The sequence below is a fragment of the Psilocybe cubensis genome, chromosome 13 (genome assembly GCF_017499595.1).
Source record: "Psilocybe cubensis strain MGC-MH-2018 chromosome 13, whole genome shotgun sequence".
NCBI classification, from domain to species: domain Eukaryota; kingdom Fungi; phylum Basidiomycota; class Agaricomycetes; order Agaricales; family Agrocybaceae; genus Psilocybe; species Psilocybe cubensis.
In genome coordinates this window covers 1381357-1405023 of record NC_063011.1, presented here as the reverse complement: position 1 = coordinate 1405023, position 23667 = coordinate 1381357, and the positions used below count along the sequence as shown (strand labels likewise).

At 48.1% G+C, this 23667-nt stretch overlaps 6 protein-coding genes across 6 annotated transcripts; 4 read left to right on the top strand and 2 right to left on the bottom strand.

Annotated features, from left to right (window-relative positions):
* Nucleotides 1-1319: 1319 nt before the first annotated feature.
* On the bottom strand, nt 1320-2376 carry JR316_0013176 (HVA22-like protein i; the record flags this gene model as incomplete). Its single annotated transcript, XM_047898788.1, has 3 exons — nt 1320-2088; nt 2142-2297; nt 2345-2376. 3 exons carry the CDS (start codon nt 2374-2376, stop codon nt 1320-1322), a joined length of 957 nt encoding a protein of 318 aa, XP_047742336.1.
* A 905-nt stretch (nt 2377-3281) lies between these two features.
* JR316_0013175 (ATP-dependent RNA helicase dbp4) lies at nt 3282-6611 on the top strand (the record flags this gene model as incomplete). Its single annotated transcript, XM_047898787.1, has 7 exons — nt 3282-3437; nt 3486-3546; nt 3799-4010; nt 4057-4255; nt 4301-5118; nt 5178-5972; nt 6246-6611. 7 exons carry the CDS (start codon nt 3282-3284, stop codon nt 6609-6611), a joined length of 2607 nt encoding a protein of 868 aa, XP_047742335.1.
* Nucleotides 6612-10638: 4027 nt separating this feature from the next.
* Nucleotides 10639-11028, top strand: JR316_0013174 (uncharacterized protein; the record flags this gene model as incomplete). Its single annotated transcript, XM_047898786.1, has 3 exons — nt 10639-10710; nt 10768-10887; nt 10972-11028. 3 exons carry the CDS (start codon nt 10639-10641, stop codon nt 11026-11028), a joined length of 249 nt encoding a protein of 82 aa, XP_047742334.1.
* A 1281-nt stretch (nt 11029-12309) lies between these two features.
* JR316_0013173 (uncharacterized protein) lies at nt 12310-15217 on the bottom strand (the record flags this gene model as incomplete). Its single annotated transcript, XM_047898785.1, has 6 exons — nt 12310-14142; nt 14237-14415; nt 14486-14596; nt 14665-14752; nt 14822-14854; nt 14924-15217. The coding sequence occupies 6 exons, from the start codon at nt 15215-15217 to the stop codon at nt 12310-12312; spliced, it is 2538 nt and encodes an 845-aa protein (XP_047742333.1).
* A 2163-nt stretch (nt 15218-17380) lies between these two features.
* Nucleotides 17381-19156, top strand: JR316_0013172 (Putative oxidoreductase TDA3; the record flags this gene model as incomplete). Its single annotated transcript, XM_047898784.1, has 2 exons — nt 17381-18499; nt 19106-19156. 2 exons carry the CDS (start codon nt 17381-17383, stop codon nt 19154-19156), a joined length of 1170 nt encoding a protein of 389 aa, XP_047742332.1.
* Nucleotides 19157-21345: 2189 nt separating this feature from the next.
* On the top strand, nt 21346-22089 carry JR316_0013171 (uncharacterized protein; the record flags this gene model as incomplete). The annotated part of the gene is made up of 2 exons (XM_047898783.1): nt 21346-21389; nt 21453-22089. The coding sequence occupies 2 exons, from the start codon at nt 21346-21348 to the stop codon at nt 22087-22089; spliced, it is 681 nt and encodes a 226-aa protein (XP_047742331.1).
* Nucleotides 22090-23667: the final 1578 nt, after the last annotated feature.

Below are 23667 nucleotides of genomic sequence, written 5' to 3'. Positions count from 1 at the left end.
TTTTGATGGAGGTGGGATGTGCAGGTATGTCTCTTTCATTGTCTGTTTCATCTGCAGAGACTGGGTTCATTAACCGCCCGGACCTGCCATCTAATCTTAGAAGCAGTTCACCTGCGCCATGATATATGATTTTTCGGCTCAAATTACAAGTCATTTTTTTCTCAAAAAAAATTTTTTTCGTGACCTTGTAAAAATGAATTTTATTATAAAAGAAACCTATCTAAATGATTCTGTAGACAACTTTTTTTTAAGTTGTGGAAGGTTGTTGTTGAGGCAAATCGCGTTTTTTTCACTAAGTCCGAGTCACAAAACGAGGATTCCCTCAAATCCGAACCGTTTGTCCCAGGCCTTCTGTGAATCTCTCTCTTTTCGCACTCCGATCAATGTTTGACGACATAAATAAAGACAACATTTGTACAAACATATCACTCGGTACCTGCCTTATCCAGAAAAGAGACGAGATTCACAGAAGGCCTGGCTCGCGAGGCTAACACGCCGGACAAAAATGCTGACCAGTTAGCCTGGGTGTTGTCCTGACCAGTGACGTGACTAGTACCGTGACCAACTACATAGTGTCACACATACATTGTCACGCTAATTCATTATTAGTAGGCTCAACAGTAAATAACATATTAATTGATTGTTTAGTATTTCTTCTTACTACGCACTGAGTTCCAACGCAAGACAATCAAGTAATTTGCCATTTACTGTCGAGCCTACTAATAATGAACTAGCGTGACAACATATTTGTGACACTATGTAATCGGTCACGGTACTAGTCACGTCACTGGTCAGGACAACACTCAGGCTAACTGGTCAGCATTTTTGTCCGGCGTGTAAGCCTCGATTACAACGTTTTCAGGCATATTTCGAATTTGATGGGTGATCGAAAAGCAATGTTGCTTTGATTATATTGATGATGATGATGATTATTTCGTGTACTTGAACGTATGAACGTCGATTAAGGCACGATAGATAGATACTAGATTATGATAGTGTCAACGTCCAGTTTAGTGCCAATTTCGAAGAGAGGGTACATGTTTGACTACGATCTAAAATGTTGTGATATGTTGTGGTTATGATTTGTTACGGATGCTATGATGATATGATATGACGATATAAATACAATATGCAGTGCAGTGCAGTAATATTGGTTCAGTTTATAATGTGGGATGGTAGAAAATAAAGGCGGGGATTCAGAAGTAAAGGAAAGACAAAAAGAGATGAGAAAGAAAGGTTCAGATAAATAAAAGAGACAGAGAAAAGAGAAAAAGAAAAACGAAGAGCTACCATCACCCTACCCAACGCTCGAACTCAACCTAATCACTCTTCACCCGCTCATAACCCCCCTTCCCAGACGCTGTACCCGCGCCCCAGCCCGAGAACCACCCCCCACCCGCCTTCCGGATCTCCCCATCATCATCTTCGTCATCAACCTCATACCCCTCAACCTCCCCTCCTCGAATCTCTTCAAACCTCCCCGCGCCATGCGCAGAGTTGATAGATGCGGAAGAAGAAGAGGAGGCGAAGGAGGAGGGGCGCTCGGTGGGTGCTGCGGGTAAGGAGGAGAGCGCGGCGAGCTCGGCTTCTAGTTGGCGGCGGCGCTCCGCGGGGTCCGTTGCTACTGCTGTTGTTGTGGGTTTTGAGGTGGTGTGAGAGGCAGGGGAGGAAGAGGAGGGAAGTGTAGCGGTAGCGGTTTGTCGAAGGAGTGCGGCGCCGCCTGCAAGGATCCCGGGACCGTAGGATGTCCAGAGGGAGGAGAGGAGCTGCGTCGGGCCTGCGGGGGCAGGCTGCTGTCCGTGCCCATGCTGCGTAGGCGGGGTCACACCTGCACCTGCGTCAGAGCCAGGGGCACCAGCGGCGCCTCCAGCAAGACTCGCGACGACGGCTGCCCACAGCGCCTGCGCACGCTCCTGCACGAAGCGGTACACCCTCCCGCGCACCTCGGCGATCGCGCTGTCAATCGTGCGCTCGTGTGTAGATAGGAAGGGGCGTAGATGGGTGTGGTAGATGTAAGTCGATCCTTGGGTTTGTGGGAGGGCGAGGTAGAGAAGGAAGAGGGCTTTGAGGGAGGTGTAGAATGGGATCCTGGGGTGGGTGAGATATGGACATAAAAGGGAGAGAATGAACAAAAGACGAACCAGGAGACGAGCCACTCTGCGATGTACTCGACACCGACGATGCAGCCTAGGACGGACCAGTACATGAGCCAGCGCTCAAGCTCAGCTTCAGAGGCGGGGCGCTGGCTGAGTGTCTTGTAGGAAGCATAGCCCGGGTAGATAAAGGCAGCGAGTGCGCTGTGGGGAATGGTTAGAGGATGGTGAAGAGGTGACTATATGCGCACCTAACTATGCGCGCGGTGAAGGAGAATAGCATCGTCGTTGTTGCTGAAAGGGAGAACTGTGCCAAATACGCGTGTCTCTGCTAATACTATTGCTTCCGTGTCCAGTTATTACATAATGATCACGAGCTTTTCCCTACGCGCCGTTCGCGGCCCTCGACCCCGTCGGTGCTTCGCGCCCCCTCATTGTATTTATTTTATACCTTTGAATTCTTTCCCCATAGTACCATACACAGCCAATCAGGTGAGATGAAAAAATAACATGCAATTTTTCTATCCCAATCCCGTTCACGAGCAGCTTGGACAATTACTTGTGGATCCGTAGTAGTTTGTAACCATTGAAATAATTGGAAACCTGCGTAGCACATTGGGAAACCCATCAAGAACCAAGCTGAATGTTTCAAAAGGTATTTTAAGGATTTCGCGGACTTATATTCAACTGTCATTCTTTCATTTTGTACACAAATGTACTTGATAGCAAATTATATCAGCTTGAAAAGGCAAATGAGCCCGTTCACCTCAAATTGTTTGTCAAAAATAATTCTCTTGAACACGTTGAAGTAATTGCCGGCGCCACCCATGCTGTATCATCTGGAAACCCGTCGGGCAGAATCTTTTAGGAGCTCAGAGATGCATTTAGAACACCCAAAAAAAATACTCACCCCTCCATTTTGTACGCAGATATGCATTGCAAATACTTCGCATTTAAAACGAACGAACCCGTTCACCTCAAGTTGTCCGTTAAACGATCATTCACGCCGCGCGCACCTCCTACATGATCTATGATCTGACCACGCGCGGCGTGCGCGTATTTGTTTGGTTCCGGCAACTTCCCGTAAGAGGCGGTCTTGCTTATGTAAATTTTAGGTGAGCAAGGACACCGTGCTCTCATTAATAGATTTTGAATTTGAATCTTTTGCTCTCTACTCTCAACTTTGCGATGATTCCGCTCGCTGGCCCTTCGCGGCAGCATGCCCCCAACAAAAACAAGAATAAGCAGAAACAGAAGCAGAAGCCGGTTGTGCGCACATCGAAGCTGAAGAAAGTAGCGGAGAAGCAAAAGATCGAGGCGCTGGAGCGAGATGCCATGTCCTATGTGCGTCTCTCTCTTTTTTAACTTCTTCTATGTGCTGATACAACGCAGGAGCCACCTGTAGACCTCGAAAAATTCGCTGATCTCCCTCTCTCCGAGCCCACCAAGCGCGGTACCGCATTTTCCCCTCTCTCAATCACAAACACACACGGCAGGCAATTGCCAGTCATGTTGCGGAATGGCATGTGTGCGGGAGGCTAATAGCACGGCAAATATGTCAAAAACAAACCGGAAACATAATTACTGGTCCTTATTTTTCTTGAAAATACATATGAGCGCCAGCGGTGTAACCTCCCGCACACATGCGATTTGACAAACATGACCGCAAATTGCCCTCCGTGATACTAACCCACACATTCACCAGGCCTCAAAAAAGCAGCGTTCGTCACACTCACCCCAATTCAAAAAGCCAGTATACCCATCTCGCTGCAGTGCAAGGATGTGCTGGGAGCAGCGCGCACGGGGAGCGGCAAAACACTCGCGTTCCTTGTTCCCGTCCTCGACATTCTCTACAGGCGGAGGTGGAGCGCTGCAGACGGACTAGGCGCGTTAATCGTATCACCTACACGAGAGCTCGTGCGTCCTCCGACTGATATCTTTGCGGTTACTGATATTTTTGTAGGCCGTGCAAATTTTCGACGTCCTGCGCTCCATTGGGGGCTTTCACTCTTTTTCAGCAGGCCTCGTTATCGGCGGCAAATCCGTCAAAGACGAATCGGATCGTTTATCACGCATGAACATCCTCGTCGCTACACCCGGCCGGTTGCTGCAGCACATGGACCAGACCGTTGGCTTTGACGCAGGGAATTTGCAGATCCTTGGTGTGTTTTTTTATTCATTCAAAAGAAATATCTAATGATGTACAGTACTCGACGAGGCGGACCGTATACTCGACATGGGATTCCAGCGCACGCTGACGGCGCTCTTGGGTCATCTACCCGCCTCGCGCCAGACGCTGCTGTTCTCCGCTACGCAGACAGATAAAGTCTCCGATCTCGCTCGGCTCTCTCTCAAAGCGCCTGTAACCGTCGGCGACCCCTCCTCCTCCTCCCAATCAGAACCCACCCCCAGCACAACCCCCTCCCTCCCGCCAACCCTAACACACACCTACATCCTCACCCCGCTCCCGTCCAAACTCTCCCTCCTCTGGTCGTTCCTGAAAACGCACCTGCACGCCAAAACCATCGTGTTCTTCTCGAGCTGCAAGCAGGTGGCCTTTGCGCATGCTGCGTTCTGCCGCATGCACCCTGGTGTGCCGTTGCTTGCGTTGCATGGGAGGATGAAGATGGGGGTGCGGATGGAGGTGTTTGGGAGGTTTGTTGGGATGGGTGGGGGGAAAGGAGAAGAAGGGCAGGGACATGGTGTTGTGCTTTTTGCGACTGATATTGCAGCGCGTGGGCTTGACTTTCCGTCTGTCGACTGGGTTATCCAGCTTGATGCACCTGAAGACGCAGAGACGTACATCCACCGCGTTGGGCGGACCGCGCGGCTCGGTGCGCCTGGTCGTGCTTTGCTCTTCCTCTTACCATCTGAAGAGGAAGGGATGTTGCGGGCGTTGGAAGAGAGGGGTGTGAGCGGGTTGGTCAAGGGCAAGGTGGGGAAGAAGAGTTTGGAAGTGGATTTGAGGGTACAGTTGCAAGGGATTATGTGGAAGGATGTGGAGATCAAGTATTTGGGGCAAAAGGTGTGTGTTGTGTGTGTGTTGTCTTTTCTCTTCGTTAACTTAATTCAACTTGATTACAGGCGTTTATATCGTACCTTCGCTCTGTACATCTCCAAAAGGATAAATCGATATTCAGCCTCGACAAGTTGCCTGTGAAGGAGTATGCGGAGAGTCTGGGGTTGCCGGGTGTACCGAAGATCAAGTTTGGGAAGGGGAAGAAGGAGGGGGGGAATCGGGGGGCGGGAGATGTGCCGAAAAAAGAGGTGAAGAAGGTTGAGAGTGCGGCAAGTGCGAGTGAGAGTGAAGAGGAGTCCGAGGGTGGGAATGGAGAAGAAAGTAGCGAGGAAAGCGGCGAAGAGGAAGACGAAAAACCGAACGCGAACGCGACACATACGCGCGCTGCACCGGAGAAAGTACGCACGAAATACGACAGGATGTTCGAGCGCAAGAATCAGAGTGTGCTGTCTGCGCATTATGCACGGCTTGTTGCTCATGGTGAAGACGAGGGCGAGGGCGAGGGCGAGGCGGGTGAAAAAGCTCCCGATGACGATGACGATGACTTTATCGTTCTGAAGAGGGCGGATCATGATTTATCAGATGAGGATAAACCGCTCGACGATCCGTCCTCGTTGTCGAAGCGGAAGCAGAAGATGTTGCGTTCGAAAGCGGCGCTTTCGAAGGCTTTGCTCTCGTCCACGTTACCCTCCACCTCCTCAACAAACCCCAGCACTCTTACAGCCCCGCATGCCCTCAACACAAAACTCATATTCGACGCCTCGGGTACCCCACACCAGCTCTACGAGCTCGCGTCCGCTGACCAGTTTTATGAGCAGCAAGGGGGTGTGGATGGTGTGAGGACGTTTGGGGAGGAGTGGGTGAAAGGGGAGGAGGAGAGGATGAGGAGGGAGGCGGATAAGAGGGATTGGGAGGAGGCGAGGGAACGGAGGAGGGAGAAGAGGAGGAAGAGGAAGGAGAGGGAACGGGAGGTGGGTATTTTTTTTTTGCGATTTTTTGCGACCTCTTTTTTTCCTTTTACCTGATGTTTTGCGATCTTTTTTTTATATTTTTTTTTTTGATTGTTCGGTTTTGGTCTTTTCGGGAATGCGAGCTGACTTGTTTCTTTTTTTTTTTGGTTTTGGCGGGTATAGGCGAATGGGATTCCTGCTGGACCCAGTGCGAGAGCTGCCCTCCCCTCCGACTCCGGCTCTGGTTCCGACTACGACTCTGAAGGCGCTGATGGATATGTTTCGCCGGACTTTGACCTCCCACCACTTGACTCGGATGAAGAAGCTGAATTTGACAAGATGGATATGTACGTCCCGCCTTCTTCTTCGACGAAGTCGACGAAGGGGGGTAGTAAGAAGCGGCCGAGGGGTGTTGATGAGGATGAGGATGAGGGCGGTGGTGGGAAGAAGATTGGGAATACGAATGCGAATAAGAAGCGGAAACAGGAGAAGGAGACGGAGTTGGAGGATGAGGAGGCGCTTGCGCTTAAGCTTCTTGGGAGGGCGTGATTGAGATTGGGATTAGGATGATTTTGTGCTTTGTGATGTGGTGTGGTTGGATTGTGGTTGATGCTTTTGGGTTAGGTGGGACTGGATGGTTGGGATATGGATATGGATATATGACGGTTTGGATGTCATGGATTCAGGATTTAATATTTAGGATTCACGTTGATATTTCAATGAAGCTTGGAGCTTGGAGGCTTGGAGGCTTGTGTAGTTCAAAGTTCAAAGTTCAAGGCTTCCTACAACAAGTTAATCTGCTAAGGTATGTCGTTTTGCTCAAGATTGTATATATTTATATGTTGTAATGAATATCCAAGGGGTTGCCACTTGTAACTGCCAGTGACTTGAGGCGGATTTGTTGGGTTGAGTTTGTGAAGGACATTTTTTATTTTTTATTTAATTGACTGACCAACAAAAATGCGGCTTTGAATAGGAAATGGGTTAGATTAATCGATGGAGGTGAAAAAGAGGTTACGGTCAGAGTTGTATGTTTTTCCTCTAATATTCACAACATGACACGACGCGTCGTCTCTTATCGCCACCCCTATATCACCCAATACCGCGTCATTTCCTCGATATTTAGTCAAGTTGAAAACTCTCCCCGAAGATCAGTTCAGTCCAGTCCAGTCCAGTCCCAAACATACACATACGCCTGGCGGCTGGCGCTCAGCGCTTAGTACATGCACCCACTCGTACCCAAAGCGGCTGACAATGACAACAATGACATCACGGGTCCGAATCACAGCTAATTATAGGTACCGTAAGTGCGGCATTGCGTGCCGCCCAATGATCGACCGTGTGCATATATAAACCTGCCAGTGTTCGTCTGGTGCCCCCCCATCAACTTGACTCTCGTCTGCTACAATCACTGCTCAGGGCAGATGGGCTCCCAGTGGTTTTGGTTTTGTTTGGTATGTGGTCGACTTCATCGCTGTGCTTATTCGGTTGTGCTATACATGTTCCTTGAGTAGGTTGGCATACTACCCTGACGGGCGGGGTGGTGGTGGTGGTGATATACCTATCAACGTCGCCCACGTTCGTTAGGTCTGGGTGCAGGTACAACCAAAGGGTACTCGCAACATCGCCCAACGTTATTCGAAAAGGCGGGCAAGATACATTACCTCAGAGCGGTTGCATCTGAGGCTGACCATACTCACACTACAACTGGACCTGATCATAATCGACACATCGTTATCGCTATATCGCCTAGTCTTAAACGTAGTGAGTAAATGCCCCTGTTCGCTGTTGGGTATTTTATCCATTGATTAAACGGCGTTTTGTAGTTCTGAGCGTGTTCGAGGTTTGCTTTGCTTTGCCTGGGTCTTCGTCTGGTATTCCTTGGCCTCGATGGGATTGCTTGACATCGCCTTTTCTCGACGTGGTCTTGTCTCAATATCGCCTTTGCTCTACGTGGTCTTTTCTCAATATCGTCTTTGCTCAACGTCGCCTTGTCTTGAATTTGCCTTTTTCAATCTCGCCTTGCTTCTTTCTTTCCCTTTGCTTCAACACTCAAGTAACATCAACACAAACCGCCCTCGCTTTTTTTATTTCTATTTCTTCTCTACCCAATCCAAACTCAACAACCGCATAAAACTATCCACTTCCAAGACCTCGAGGCTTGTCGCACTGACGGACACTGCTGTTGACGCCCTCGCGCATCAACGGCGGAGTCTGTCTCCTGTGCTTCTTGCTTTGGCGGACTCGCTCGACGCCTCGGTCTCAGTTGTGGTACCTGTCTCTTGCGTACGCTTGAGCAGTATCTCGGCTTGACTCCTTGGTATCACTGGCTCGTCTGCTTCGACGCCTCTTGGGCATTTGGTGGACGACTGCCTGTGCCTCTGGCTCCTTTGCGAGATTGCCTTCATGTGAATGGGGTAGTTTTGCTTTGGTGTCTTCATCACAGGCGGTGCTGTCCATCTTGGCTCTTGAGATGTTGGAGGTTCACCCTTGCTACATTCATTTAAACCGACATTCGACCGCTCTTATGATCCACCCACGTCTCATTATCTTTCTTCATTTATTTTTTTCACACCCGACATTGGCCCCACTTCCAAGACCTCGAAGCTTGTCGCACTGACGGACACTGCTGTTGACGCCTTCGCGCATCGACGGCGGAGTCTGTCTCCCGTGCTTCTCGCTTTGGCGGACTCGCTCGACGCCTCGGTCTCATTCGCGGTGCATGTCTCTTGCGTACGCTTGAGCAGTATCTCGGCTTGACTCCCTGGTATCATTGGCTTGTCTGCTTTGACGCCTCTTGAGCTTTTGGTGGACGACTGCCTGTGCCTCTGGCTCCTTTGCGAGATTGCCTTCATGCGAATGGGGTGGCTTTGCTTTGGTGTCTTCATCACAGGTAGTGCGGTCTGCCTTGGCTCTTGAGATGTTGGAGGTCCCCCCTTGCTACTCTGAATCACTCATTTAAACCGACAATCGACTTCTTCATAAAATTCCACTTTAACCATTATCTCCCGACACCTTATATTTTTTCTCTTCTTCTCATTCCTTTTTTATTTATTATTTTCTCACTTCTTCTCATCTTTTTGTGCATCTCCAACAATCCCAATCATGATCCTGACACCCGTCTTTCGTGCTTTTCCCCCCTTTTCCTTTTCACCTTGACCACTCATGATCACGACACTCTTATCATTTACACTTCTTTCTTGGATTTTAACTTCGCCCCAGCAATACACAAAGTCCAATTTCAATCTTAACAATACCGTTTCCCATTCCCATTCCCAACCTTTTTTCTTTTTTCTTTTTTCTTTTTTCTTTTTTCTTTTTTCTTTTTTCTTTTTTCTTTTTTCTTTTTTCTTTTTTCTTTTTTCTTTTTTCTTTTTTCTTTTTTCTTTTTTCTTTTTTCTTTTTTCTTTTTTCTTTTTTCTTTTTTCTTTTTTCTTTTTTCTTTTTTCTTTTTTCTTTTTTCTTTTTTCTTTTTTCTTTTTTCTTTTTTCTTTTTTCTTTTTTCTTTTTTCTTTTTTCTTTTTTCTTTTTTCTTTTTTCTTTTTTTCCTATTTTTATATAGTCTCTACATCTCACTATCATCACTTCCATATTTTTCGGTAAGTCGCGTTGCGTTGGAACGCGTTTTGGCGTGGCGCGTCGTAAAGCAAGTTAAGTCACATGCTCCGGTGTTAAGCGGGCGTCCACTTCTTGCTCTCTCACGATTCGCAGTTTCCGTTCCACGCCAACGCCATTTCCTCGACATTCATATATAGTCTAACCTCACAGGGATTTTGTTCATATCCAATGGGTTCAAGACGCCAATTGTAATTCAAATTTACATTGTCAATTCTGTTATCGCGGCTTGCCCGGCTCTGCTCACGAGTCCCAAAGACGACCCCTACCACCTTGCTTGGACGCCTGAAATGTACGCTTTTGAGTCTCGGTTCCCGGTCAATTCCCATTCGCGTGTGGTTCGAAGAGTTATTGGGTTGTGATGTGGGGAAGAAGCTAGCAACTACGTCGGAATCGGAGTGGCAAGGCGCTCCAATGTCAAAGCAGTCAATCAGCCATCGAAGCAAATGAACTGGCAATGACAGGCAAGCGCTTCCTTCTTCTGAACGCATTGGTCTTTAATTAAAATTGAGTGGGGCAGTAAGAATGGAATGAAATGGTTTAAGAGTATGCTTTCTCAAGAATTTGCTTTGCCAACTTTTTACCGTTTGCTCTCGGGCATTTTATCGGCTCGCGCTCGCTCTCGCCTTTCATCTATCGGTCTTTCAGTGAACTGGCTTTCAGCTTAACTTTGTCGGTGCTCTTCTTTCTTTCTTTTTCGTAATTCCGAGTCTCACCAAAAAGAGTCTAGAGTGTGGCCGTACTCAAACCCTCGCTTACATCAAACAGCATTCATAACTTTGTCATTCATTCATCCATTCAAGCATCCCTTATCATCCCTTTCTTGTCTCGAATTTGAGCGTAATTCTATATAAAAGCCTGTGTTTTTGGCGGTTTTATGTCTATCCTGCCCCGATTGTCCACCTCGCGTTCTTCCTCCCGCCTCAAGCGATACCTGACCGCCCACTCGAATCAAAGAACCATGTCGCAATATCCCTTCCGCCATTCCACATATTTCACGGGTGGAGACCCCGTGCATACCTCCGAGCTTCCGGTACGTTATCTGTCAAAAATTCTTTGTGCAGACCCAGTCAACTAATAATGTGACCAGCCAATGAACAGCACGGAAGATATCCTGCAGGATATTTTCATGCGCGATCGTAATACTGTGTATGTCGCTCGTCCGCTGGGGAAGAAGAACCCGTTTAGAAAGGTTGTAAGCTACGTTAAGGTGCGTTGGATACCTCCCCCGCCCGCCCCCCGCCCCTCTGGTTTCCATTGAGCTATTGTATTCACCCTGTTTTTTTTACTGTAGAACCTTCGACGCGAATCGCGTATACTCATTCCTCGAAATATGAGTGTTATATTTTGAACCATCCCTGCGGTGTCACCATACGCCTCGTATTTTGTGGTCCGGACGGATATTGGCATTCCAACGCTTGGACGAAGATCTCGAAGGAGGATTCTGCCTGCGTTATGCACATACGCCGCTGACCATCTTTTGCTTTATCGGACACCCCCCGCGTCGACTCGGTACCTCAATCCTCAATCTTCAAGCCACACGCTATACACTCTTTCATCTTCCCTTGGACTTTGCACATTTTTTCGTCGTTCTGTGTCCATTCCAACCAACCACTACCTGGATCGACGACGAACCAAATGAAAAAGTCCGACTCCGAATATCTCGCAACAAATCCAACTTCTTGACCTAAAACCGCAAACGCGCGCCCACCCTCTTCTTCTTCCTCCTCCTCCTCCTCCTCCTCCTTCCCCTCCTCGTCCTTTCCCGCTTCGCCTTTGCAGACCACCGCCTTCTTCTTTCTTCGAGCTACCTTTTTCTTCTTTCGTTTGTTTTGCTATCACCCTCGACTCCCGTCTGTTTTCGTGTTCTTCTTGGGCAAATCTCATTATTTTAGACGCCCTTGTCCAATTTGCTTTCACCATGCTCTTATTGTTAATAATTCTGCTCCTTCGCTCTTCGCTCTTTGTTTTTCGTTTTTCGTTTTCTGTACCTTGCGAAGGTTTCCTGATTGATGATTGATGATTGATGCTCCCCTCATCTTTTTGTTTCGCTTCGCAATTGTACAGTATCATCTGTCCTGTACTCGCCATGTACCATTAATAATTAGGGTAGAAAGTCATAGTAGAAGTACCATCGTCATTTTTTCTTGGGTCATTGTCAATAATGTGTATTCTGTAATTGTAACAACTCGCTTTCGTCCTTGACGGTATATCTTTTTGAGGATTTTCAGTGTAACAATCAATAGAGGATCATGTATTTACTCTTTCAAAGTGTCTACCCCTTTCACGGAATCCTGTGATCAAGGACCCAGGGCGAACTGCCCTGAACCTTTTGAGCTTTTATTATAATGACCAAAAACGAGTCGTACTGAGGGGTGGGTACATGATGTGCTAAGGTCCGAATCCTGATGACGATGCTGAGGCTGATGATGCTGGATGCTATCGGATGCGAATGCGAATGTGATGAAGACAACGAATACAGATTACTATACAGGAAACTTTTGGAAGGGGGTAGTGTAGTACTAAGAGAAGAGAAATAGGAGAATCAAAGGAAAGAAAGAAGCCACCAAGTCACCCGCGGACGGCCACTATGCATCTGCATTCGAAAAAATTCGAATCGACGCAATCGCAATCACATCCTCCCAGGGCCATCGACACCATCAGCAGCAACAACACCAGCAGAAGTCGAAGTCGAACCCAAACCCAAATTCGAAGTCGAAGTCAAAGTCGAAGTCGAAGAAGTCGTACCCCTCGCACCATCACCCGACCCATAACTCGCAAGCGGTGCCAAAGTAGGCCAATGCGACGCTGTCGTATTCCACACACATTCATGCGAACCTCCTCCCCCCGCCCCACTCCCTAAATCTCCACCCGTCGTCCACGAAAACGCACCAGAGTGCATAGGATAATACGTCGGCGTCAGCACCTTCGCTACCGCCGTACCTGTCCGTCCACTTCCATTAGTTCCTTGCATCACCCTCGAGCCCCTATTCCCCAAATACCCTCCTTTAATGTTTTCTGTTGTTGAAGTTCTGCACCCGGACCCGGAAGTGTGAACGGGCGCTGAGTTGATACGACACACCATGTCGACTGTGCGGTCCATGAGCGAGAACGAGCGTAGTGTCGGGCAGTACGCGACAAACGGGAGCGCCATCCAGTGGCTGTCAAGAAAATACGGCACGTCCTCTGTTGCTGCAGCTGACGCGCCGCCAGTGCTATCACTCTCCACACGCCTCATCACACCTCTTCCAGCTCTTCTCCTCCCACTTGCGTTCAACCCAGCAACACCCGTACCCGCCGCTCCGAAATCCGTTTCGAACCCTAGCAGTGCTCTCGGCGTCGCATCCCAATACTCCACTTTGAAATTCCAACAAAATGCTTCCAACCGCCTGAACGCCCGCAACCTTTGTGCATATTCCCACGAACTGCCTGGCCAAAGCGCACGCTTGTTTTGGTGCTGGCTCCCATTCTCCCTGCGCACGAGCGTCAGTGCACGCAGATCGGGGAAGAGGCTCGCGATGCCGTCAAAGAGCGCAAACGATGCCTCCGCCAGGCCCTCGAGCACGAGAATCTCGAGCGGCGCGTGTGCAGTGTGCAGTGCCGAGAGAAGGGCAAGCACGTCTGCGTCGGGCAAGCCCCAGTCCATGTGCAGCTTGAAATGTGTCATGCGGTGGGCGGCGCCTGGCACAGATGCTCCATTGTTGGTGGGAGTGGATAGGAAACGGACGAGTTCTGAGAGGTCGCCTGCGTCGATGTTGTCCAGCGAAAGTCGCTCGAGGTGGTCGAGTCTGCATCGCGTCCAAAATGCTGCATCTGGTGGAGCAGGAAAAGCGCCGATACCGAATTGCACCACGCTCAGCGTGCGCACTGCGGGGCACAGCAGGAGACCTGCCCACTGGCTGTGTGTTTCGGCGAATGAAGAGTCCATGTATATGCGCAGGTTCGATATTTGCGGACACAATATGCTGCTGCTGCTGGCATTGTTTGCGGCATTATCTGACGATGTCGAATTTGCCGACGCAGACGTGGCAGCGACAAGCAATTTACGCAGCGCACTCCGTGGCACCGCGCACAGATGCATCTCGAGCGTATGCAACGTGCGGATCTCTGAGATGCGCCGCAGGAGCTCGGTGCCCAGCTCGAGATTGCACAGCACGAGCGTGCTCAGCCGCGGTGCGATTTGAAGTGCGGATCCCCAGATCTGCGTCACGCCCTTGTAGAAATCGGGCGGCAGCGCGAACGGGTTCGTGTGCTGGTCGTGCTGGGCCCGGCGCGCGACGCACCATTCGTCCGTCAGCACGAGCCGTTGCACGCGCTGGCTGATATGCGGTGTGTCGATGAGAAAACGCGCGCTGCGCTCGAGATCCTGACGCGCGTAATACGCGAGCGTTGGCAGGTCAATCGAAGAGTATTCGACGTTGAAAGGGCTGATGTGTGCCGGTACGTGCAGTCGCATAGGCCATGTCTAAGTAAAAATCGGACAGGCATAATGGAAAACAACGGACAAATTATGAGTCCGAAGGTCGCTAAAAGTAGAACAGATATAGGGGTTCACATACTCGGAAGATGTGTCTCTGCCCAATGTCGTTCAATGTGTGGCATGTACAGGCGAGAGCTTTTGCTTGAGAAGTCGATGCAAGGCTGACGATGTTGTCCAGAACTTCGACAGGAAGATCAATCAATCGTATGATCTGAAAACATGGGGCAGGGTGCTGTTTTAGCTCTTGGAGAACTTTCTCTGTAGAGCCCAAAGTGAGTTAGTATGGGCGCCGTAAAGTAGAGTCTAAAACCAAGCAAAAGATACGTACGTGTACACTTCAAGAGCTGGCTGTATGAGGCGGATTCTGGTAGACGCCATTTTAGCTGGAATCGGTGCCAACGCTCCGCGTTAAAGGCGATCTGGTATTGGCTTATCCCACCTGACGAAAATAACGTCAGTTGAGATATGAACGGGCAGAATAGTTGGCGCCTCCTCGTGGCTACATACCATGATCACCACATGGTCGAATTTCTGTCTCCAGACTAAGAAAGCTGCATAGGTATCGGTTCCATTGACTTTGCAAATTGTAGTATCTCTGTGAATGATGATGATAAGATCAATGAATGAATAGAATCGTGATATTAATGAACACAATTTGACAAACCTCTGGGTGACGACCAGATAGATCAAGAGAACCCTGTCATGAAGAAAATTACACGGTAAGTAAAGGAAAAACGGCACATACGGCAGCAAGAACGTAACGCACCTTGTGGAATCCTCGAATCGAATCGAACAGACGAAGAAGATAGTAAATGGTGGGGCGATTCGCACCTTCGGACATCTCCTTATTCGTCAACCCTGAGCAAGGATCCACCGCCGCATACGGTTCGCCCCATACCGGCTGCTCGCGAGACTCTTCCTCCTCATACAGCGAAAGATAAACGCTGTTCGTAAATGTTGCGTGTCCGCCAGGGTAGCAATAGTCCGAGTGTGGGTTCACATGGTGAGGCTGGTCTATAGGCTCCTTCCACGAACGAAGCTCGGCCATGGGGAAATCCATGGCGATGAGTTTCTTTCCTGTGAATATGGGTAATGATTGTCTTTTGTCCAAGGGCGAGACGAAAGAAAGAATATGAAGGAGTGAAAGCGAAAGAGAGGACAAATGCTATCAAAAAAATTCCAAGCCGACTGTTCAGGTCCCCAGCGATGAGTAGAGAAGATAGAACTCTTTGCGTACCCCTTATAAATGTATATATCTCGTTGCTAAGTCCAATCCAAAGGGGTTGGTCTGGAAATGCGTGTCCACGACTTGAAGGAAGAAAAACTGCGAGGGTATACCAATTCAAGGGGGAAAGAGAAGGTCGGTACAACCGTGAGCCCCTCGATTATATAGGCACAAAGAACCAGCAGTGCCTAAACCGGATCCGATGGTTTAATCTTGAAGAAGGTGTGATGCCTGACCTCTCGTTCTGTCCGGGTTAGACGCATTTCGAGATCATACGAAGCCCAAATAAAGTAAATCCACGCGCGAAAGGGAACCTGGATCGTGTTTGCACGCGCACACGGAAGGGAAACGTCCACTCCGACTCGCTTCTTTGTCCGATATTCAGCTGGCTGCTAAACTGCTATCCGTGGCGCTCCCATATCACCAATTACACACCCCATAATGTGCTATTCCCAAACCCAAGCGGCAGCCATTCAATAGGAATAAAAGCCAAGTCAGGTAGTTCATTCAGTTTGAAGGTTTTGATATGTATCACAAGGTATTCTTGCGAAAATTGAGTCGGCATGAAAATTAACGAGGGAGAGAAACAAAGTTGACCACTAAAAGACAGGCTTCGGCATACACTCGGCGGAAAACAAAAATGCATTCCCACGCCTCACTAACCACGGTCCGGATGCAAATGTCGTCCGCGACCATCGTTCCGCTTCCTTGTTATCCGCTCATTTTCACTTGTTTTGATCCATTGCATCTTCTCAGACTGGTAGTCAAAGGATCGGAGTAACTAGAGTATAACCACCAGAGGTCTACATTTGAATCTCCCATTTGCAGCAGCGTGCAAACGCCGATCAAATCCCTTGTTCATTTGCTGAAGGTGGATGAATTGAAACCTCTGTGAAGAGACTAAATTACTTATTGAGTACATTTTCTCAATGCCATCCTTCATTCAACGCAAGTAAATTCCGGGTACTGCAGTGTCGTATTTAACTTTTGACGTGTGAATAGAAATTTGATACAAAATCCTTATTGAACTCCCGGAGAAATTGTTGGCAAATAAATTGGTGCTTTTCTTCAGCTGTACTTGTGAATTGCTATTGAATTCACACCTTCAGGAGGACGTTGAAAGAAGAGGATATAGAACATGCATTTGACAGGGATCTAGAAAAAGTATTCCATCTCGCACACTAGTGAACTTCGAAGATCATCAAACAACTTACTCATTGGCGGGACTCGTCGGAGTGAGAGGATATCCGGAGGGTGTGTGTCAAAGAACTAATATCGCTATTGTTGTCCACAACATCTTGTGCAATTTGGTGTATTTGATGGTCCTTGTTATAAAGTTATGTCAACTTCAACAAACTTGGGACCAACCGCACGTCTATCTATATATTGTGGCAGCCGCATTGCATTTTCCGAATAGCATGTCTTGATTGTAGATAATTTGTCCTTTGCAGCTTGTGAGAGCCTGGTGTATTGAGAGGGGGAGGTCTGAGTACCAAGGTGGGAAAGAAAGGACGCTTTGGATACAGGCTTTCTGCCCTAAAAGAATCGCCAAACAAGTGAGGACAAGTTCGAGTAGAGATCGATATCGTCGCAAAAATATATGGCAAATCAAGTGTAAGGGAAGACCCAAGGCTGGTGTGAAGGTTTGTAAGGTGGAATTCGAACTCGCGACGAATTTTGAAGCTGCCAATGACGTTCAAGTAACGGCTATCGCTTGGGCACCATAATCCATTGACAACGTTAAATAGTTTGAACAGAATACCTATAAACAAATGTTCTAGCGTTTAGTCGCGTCGATGGTGGAAGATGGCAGACCTGTGCAAATAAACCAACTCCACCCCACGTTAACGGACCGGCACGGGATCCCACACCCGCTGTATCCGGCGGCGGTGGCATACACCAAGATCATGATGCAATTCTCGACGGTGAATAGGAGCCTTGCCAGGAGCCCCCAAAGTACACATTTTTCACCACCAACGCACATCTATACCACCCACAATGTCAACGCGTGAAATTGTAATCATCGGCGGCGGAATTATTGGCTGTACAACGGCGTACTATCTTTCCCGCCACCCCTCATCATCGAGCGCCAAAATTACGCTGATCGAGGCATCTGAACACGGTCCTGCCCAGGGTGCGTCCGGGAAGGCTGGCGGTCTTGTCGCACGGTGGGCATACCCCAAGGAAATCGTTGATGTCTCGTTTGAGGAGCATGTCAAGCTTGCTGAAGAGCACAATGGCAAAGATCGGTGGGGATGGAGATATGTAGGTTGTGGGAGTTGGGAGGGACGTGGAGAGACAGCCGTTAATCTCTCGAAGGAAGAAGAAAGGACAAGCAACGCCAACAAAAGCTTGGAGAAAGAACTTGGTTTGCCGGGCGGTCAGAAGCCTTTGCGAGGTGGCAAATCGCGCAAAAAGAATTCTCTTCCCGAGGACCTCGATTGGGTGCATGAGGAGCTCACGGACTCCTATTCTCCAATGGCCAGAGACGGGCACACCGCCCAGGTACACCCATATTTATTCACCACCAGCATGTACGAATTGGCCAAACAGAACGGCGTCACTTGCATTCGTGGAAAGGTCACTTCCATCCTGCAAGACAATGGCTCAGTCACCGGAGTCGAATATATATGCCCGACTACTCACAATACAGAGCGTATATCCGCAACACAGGTCCTCTTAGCCGCTGGAGCATGGTCTCCCTCAATTGTATCTGAACTGCCCATCCAAGCCACTCGTGCGCACAGTATAACCATCCGTCCCAAGGAAGGCGTTACCATTTCACCCTACGTCCTATTCACGGAGATCACAGAACCTCCCACAAGAGCCCACTCCTCCCCTGAAATATACGCGCGGCCGGATAACGAAGTTTACGCCTGTGGCCCGGGCGACGATTGTCCTCTGCCGGACACTGTGGACGAAGTTGTCGTCGACCAGACATCATGCGATTTGATCTACAGACACGTTTCCAGTATTTCGAAACAGCTACGCGAGGGTGTCGTAGAGAAAAAGCAGGCGTGTTATTTGCCTTCTGTGAGTACTGGAGGAGGCCCAATGATTGGGGAGGCGAAACAGATTGCGAAAGGCCTCTTCATAGGAACTGGCCATACCTGTTGGGTGAGTTGTTATTCAAGTCAATTGAACAAGTGTAATCAACGCTCACCGACGGTGGATATATCCAGGGTATCTCTAATGCTCCGGGAACGGCTAGAGCTCTCACAGAGCTCATGATGGATGGAAAAATAAAGTGTGCAAATCTTCGTAAACTCGACCCTTCTATTTTTCTTTAACAACCTCCTCAAAATACTATTGATGGCGGCGAGTGCTGCTGGTTTTTTACCAGCCAAAATTGCAGGGGTAATTTTCAGCTACTGAGTAAGAAAGAGGACCAGTCAAGGAGGGGGGAAAGCGAGGTATAACCTCATGTTGAGTATTGAACCAATATGTCAGTCGGTCAATCCGAACATCGTTTGCCCTCAAACCCCGACATTGACTGATCATGGTCAAAATAACTAACGGCGTAAACCGGAAATTAAATAGGCGTGGTCCTACTTTAATCCTTTTGACGCCTTGCCGCATGCTAATTTGAATACAATCCGTCTAAACGTTGGGTAACTAACATACGATCTGACAGGGCTGACAGAGTCCGGACATAACACCATGTTTTTCTAACCCTTTGTTAGCATTCTTTGCAGGCTTCTTTCATGCCTCAGTGTACTTTAGTGGGCGGGGTTTGTGGACCCTGCTGCGCAGCAAGCTATCCTATGTCAATAGATGTTTGGTAGTGCCTTATGTGGACGGAGCGTACCATTTAATTGCGACTTAAAAACATCTTGACCTGTGCTGGCGTTGTTCCATTGGATTGGTGTACTCAATTAGTGTGGGTTATTGCAAGTGGTATAATTAGCTTGTCCATTAACAAAGTTGATTTAAACTCAAAGCAACTTCTGAAGAATTTTGATTGATTGTCGACAAACATATGCAACAGCTATCCATTGATGGGTTGAAGTTGTACACGCTAATAATCTGCTTTATTCTTTAACGCGGTAGGAATATCCATCCGCGGATAACACATTGAATCTTGAGTCATCCTCGTATGATCATAAATCAAAACGGTCTCCTAAAATACTTTAGCCTCGCACAAAAAGTGGTTTGACAAATTTCAAAAGTCTAATAAAGGCACGCACCTGAACTTAACAGCTATGAAAAGGCAGGTCTCCTCCAGAGAAAAGTAAGGTTAACGGGTCGAAGGAAGTCATTTACAGAAAATCAGATCCAACAGATTGGATTTCGGAAGGCAAAAAATTGAAATGATGCTTGAATGATGAACACGGTGGGGCCCACTACGAAAGGATTAATGATGGAAGTACATTAGAATAGAATCGAGGGGTTTCGGCAAATAAAGAAGACAAAAATTTTGCCCAGTCCTGAAATCGAGGTGATAAGTCTTGGAGTCAAGCGAGAGTGTGCGAGTCCTGGAGACCTCGAGGCGGAATGATCGTTCGAAATATAGGCTCCGGATCAGCCACAAGCGCCCCACAGGAAGCAGGAAGCGGGCCAAGGAAGCAGGTATTGCCCAGCAAGGTGGATGGACTCGAGTTCCTAAAACATTTTTGATGAATTGAATCGAAAGGAATAAGGATAAATGAGCGCGAACGGCTGATCTTAGTATCCTTATCATCATATACAGGTTCATGAATAGAATGATTGGATGCAATAGTTTTCAGTGTCGTACTGTTGTAAAGCAGACCCGCCACAGAAAAGCTCAAACCGAAGGGATCCAACTGATTTTCGCCGTGGAATTGATACGTCAGTTCTAGAGATGCCAGGTAGACGGGGAGCAGAGCAAGAACTTGGCGTTGGGAAATATTCTCGCACAGCCATGTCAGCTTGAAAATGTTGGAAAACTGGATTTGCAACTTGGAGGGAACTGGCGAACTTTGTGTACGTGTCCGGAAGAAGTTTTTTTGGCTGGAGGTGGCGTTTCATACTAGTTGACCTGTCCCGACTCCCGTCACCTGTTTAAATTAAAAAGAGCGTGAAAGCCACTCAATCTACAAATGTGATGTGGACTCAACCCTTGTTTCATCACCCCGCCCCCCGAGCCGCTAAGTTCCAATTCTACTTTCGACCAAACGCGTCCAGTGAGTTGGGACGTAGTATGAGCGCTCTAGTCGTGAAATGCCGCTAAACGAATTTAGAACGCAAAATTGCAGCGTGTTCAGGTTCAAAAGGACATATTTGGGAGTATTTCTGAAAGCTGCATGCATACGTCGTCAACGAGTTGGGAATCCTGAATCGGTCGTTATGCACAGTTTCACGGACGTGAAGACTCTGACGGTGCCTGGTAAGATAACCGACGGTCCGTTGCATCTCAGCACAATCCATTTCCTCTGTCTTCTCACTCCGACTCTCAGTGCATTTGCCACAGAAGCAGGCGATTCCGCGCATAATTTGTTGGGTTGTCACCTTGTTGTTTGTCAGGACCTGGGAAGAAAGATTGACAGTGAGCCATATTCAAAAAAAAAAAACCTCGTGGCTGATTTTATTCCATATGCAAAAAGGAAAAAAAATTAGCGGTGAAATATTAGGCATTAACCTCGGAGGAAGTGCGTTGGATTGATGTCTAAAAGGACCAACTGACGGACATCGAGGATCTCGGAGGCGAGTCAAGCCAGAGGTCTCGGATAGAAATAGGCATTTGACTCCCGATTATCTTGCCGAGAAGCGGACTTGCAAGTGTACGTACACGTCCTAACACATTTTGTTCCTTTTTCTATTTCATTTCATTCCTACTACGACCCATTTATTATTCCCTATCCCTTTCTCTCTTTTATACCACATACACGCGTCTAGACGCCCGCTATTTACGACACACACGTAGAACGACGCGACTCTGTCCATTTTCACGCCATTATCATACGAAATCAACCCAACTACTCTCAAAATCGATTGCCATGTCAATGAAACAACCTTCATACCTTGAATCTGCTCCAAATGCTGTCCAGTACGTAGCGTCTCTCGGGTCTCATTGAGAGGCTTCATATCCTGATATATTCTCATGTTCTAGGGCACTTTATTCCTACTTCAATGTCCGGGACACGCCAACGCCTACTGGTTCAGCCCTTGGGCCCACATTTGATATGTACGTCGTCCGCGACGCTCGTATGCCAACGCACCTGCTCGCCGCGACCCAGTCCGACCAGGATCCAGACAATACCACGCCTTTGATGCTCCCAATTGATCTCACCCTCTTCGAACGCGGTTTCCGCACCGATCTCAACGTACCACCTGCTGCACCCGGCTCGATTGCTCCCATACCACGCTCTTTGACTGTTGGAGACTCCCAAGTCCTCTATGTCAACCTTCCTGTGGTTCCTATCAGAGTACCGCACGTCCCATCCCTTGCCCTTCTTCTTCTCTTCGCCATGGGCCTTGAGACCAACCATAACCTCCTCGCTTGGAAGCTACTTCCTGTAGATGTCGTGGGGGAATTCCCAAACGCGGCCGCAATGTCCACAATCCTTTCAAGACGATCACACGCCGAGGTGGATACCTTCCACAGGCATAACCATGGCTTGTGGAAGAACATTCTCGCACTGGCACTAAGTAACTCCCGGATGATACAAGCTGTACAAACGGCGTTGCATGTAACGAATGAAGCTCGTCGCCTCCAGCTTCGCACCAAGCTGGCTCAACAATCCTAAACGCGGTTTCCGCCTACGTGCTGTCGCTCCTTTCCTCTCAAACAACCCTTTTTTCCACTTCCCTTCCTGGACACTCTGCACGACCCAACTCCGATTCTTACGACCAAACCATAACGTTTAAAGGATTTGCTATTGAATTTCCCATCGTTTGGCAACCGCTAAACCGCCTTTCAGTCCTTTCAATCTCTTGTTTTGTCTTCTTTCCTTCTGTAGTCCAGGCTCCTCAATCCAGACTCACCGCTATCCAACTCGTATGATTTTCTCCTCCAGATGCACATCCTATCGTTTATGCTTTTGTTTCAGGCCATGTTATTCTGCTCTTATTTTGTTTTCGCAGACTTCCTTGCTCTATTGCGCGTTTCTTTGCCATTCCACATTGATACCCCTATACTATCAGATGATACTATTATTCTACGGCCAATCTTCCTCTAACTATCTTCATTTCTAATCTTGGATCGCATGATCTAGTATAACCCGCTTTTAAAGCTTCTTCCTTTCAATTTTTATTTTATCTATAACTATATCCTTGTCTAATCCTTACTTACTTGTTTATTTTATTTACTTAACTCCTCGCATTATGCGGTACACTATGTACGCCTTGGACACCGCCTTGGGCACCCGCAACCTATATCACACAATCTACCCTAATATTTTTTTCTCTTCAATTTTGGACACGATTCTGAACATTTTCAGACGTTTTGCCCGATTCATCTGATTGATACAACCGGCGTTGTGGACCCATCCGACAAACTTGTGCACCGGACTCGGTACACCCCTAGTTTCTCCCATCTTGTGCAACAGAAGCTTTCTCTCCGCCTGTTTCCGCCCTTTCTCCCACTCTGGTCTCTGTGATGTTCTTGTCCTCTTTGGTACGTCCTCTGTGATAAACCCCACACAACTTTTTTTTTCGCGTTTCATCTATACTTTGTTGGACCTCGATCAGACTTCAGTTGTGTGTGTTCCTGTGCCCCTCATCACATACCCACCGCTGAAGAAGCTTCTTGATGTTCGGTGGTTCTTCTGACCCTCTATTCTGATGATTCTTTGACACTTGTCTGATAATGTAAACCTCTCTGGTTTTCACGATGCAGGTCGTTAATCAGAACACACTCAAGCGTTAGACTCGCGCCCATGTATGAGCATCGTATTTCCACCAGAGAACAATAATTGTCGTGATGAATGGTTAGTAAGGGCGGGCCGCTGCTGTCCGACTTCGCGTCCCAAGGTCGTCCTTGATGTGGCACTAATTTCATTGTATCTCGTTTACAACTTGCAGTAGCCGGAGCTGTTGTCGATCCGTTTTTCCAGGTCAACGCGAAGTCTCACAACGCCGGTCAGAAACGGCGAAATATCCAATTCCAAATCACCTTCACAGCCCTCGCCACTCATTGCAATATTAACGTAATACGCACGTTAAATACATCATTTCACAGTTCTTTACGGTCGCGCTGCGCCGCTGCCTCTGTTTCCAATTTACACGGTACAATTAGATTGAATAATGGCGCTAATGCCATGCTGATGCCTAGCGGTAAGTCTGGAGCTTCATCAACATAGTTCATCTCCAAGAGAGCAATAATT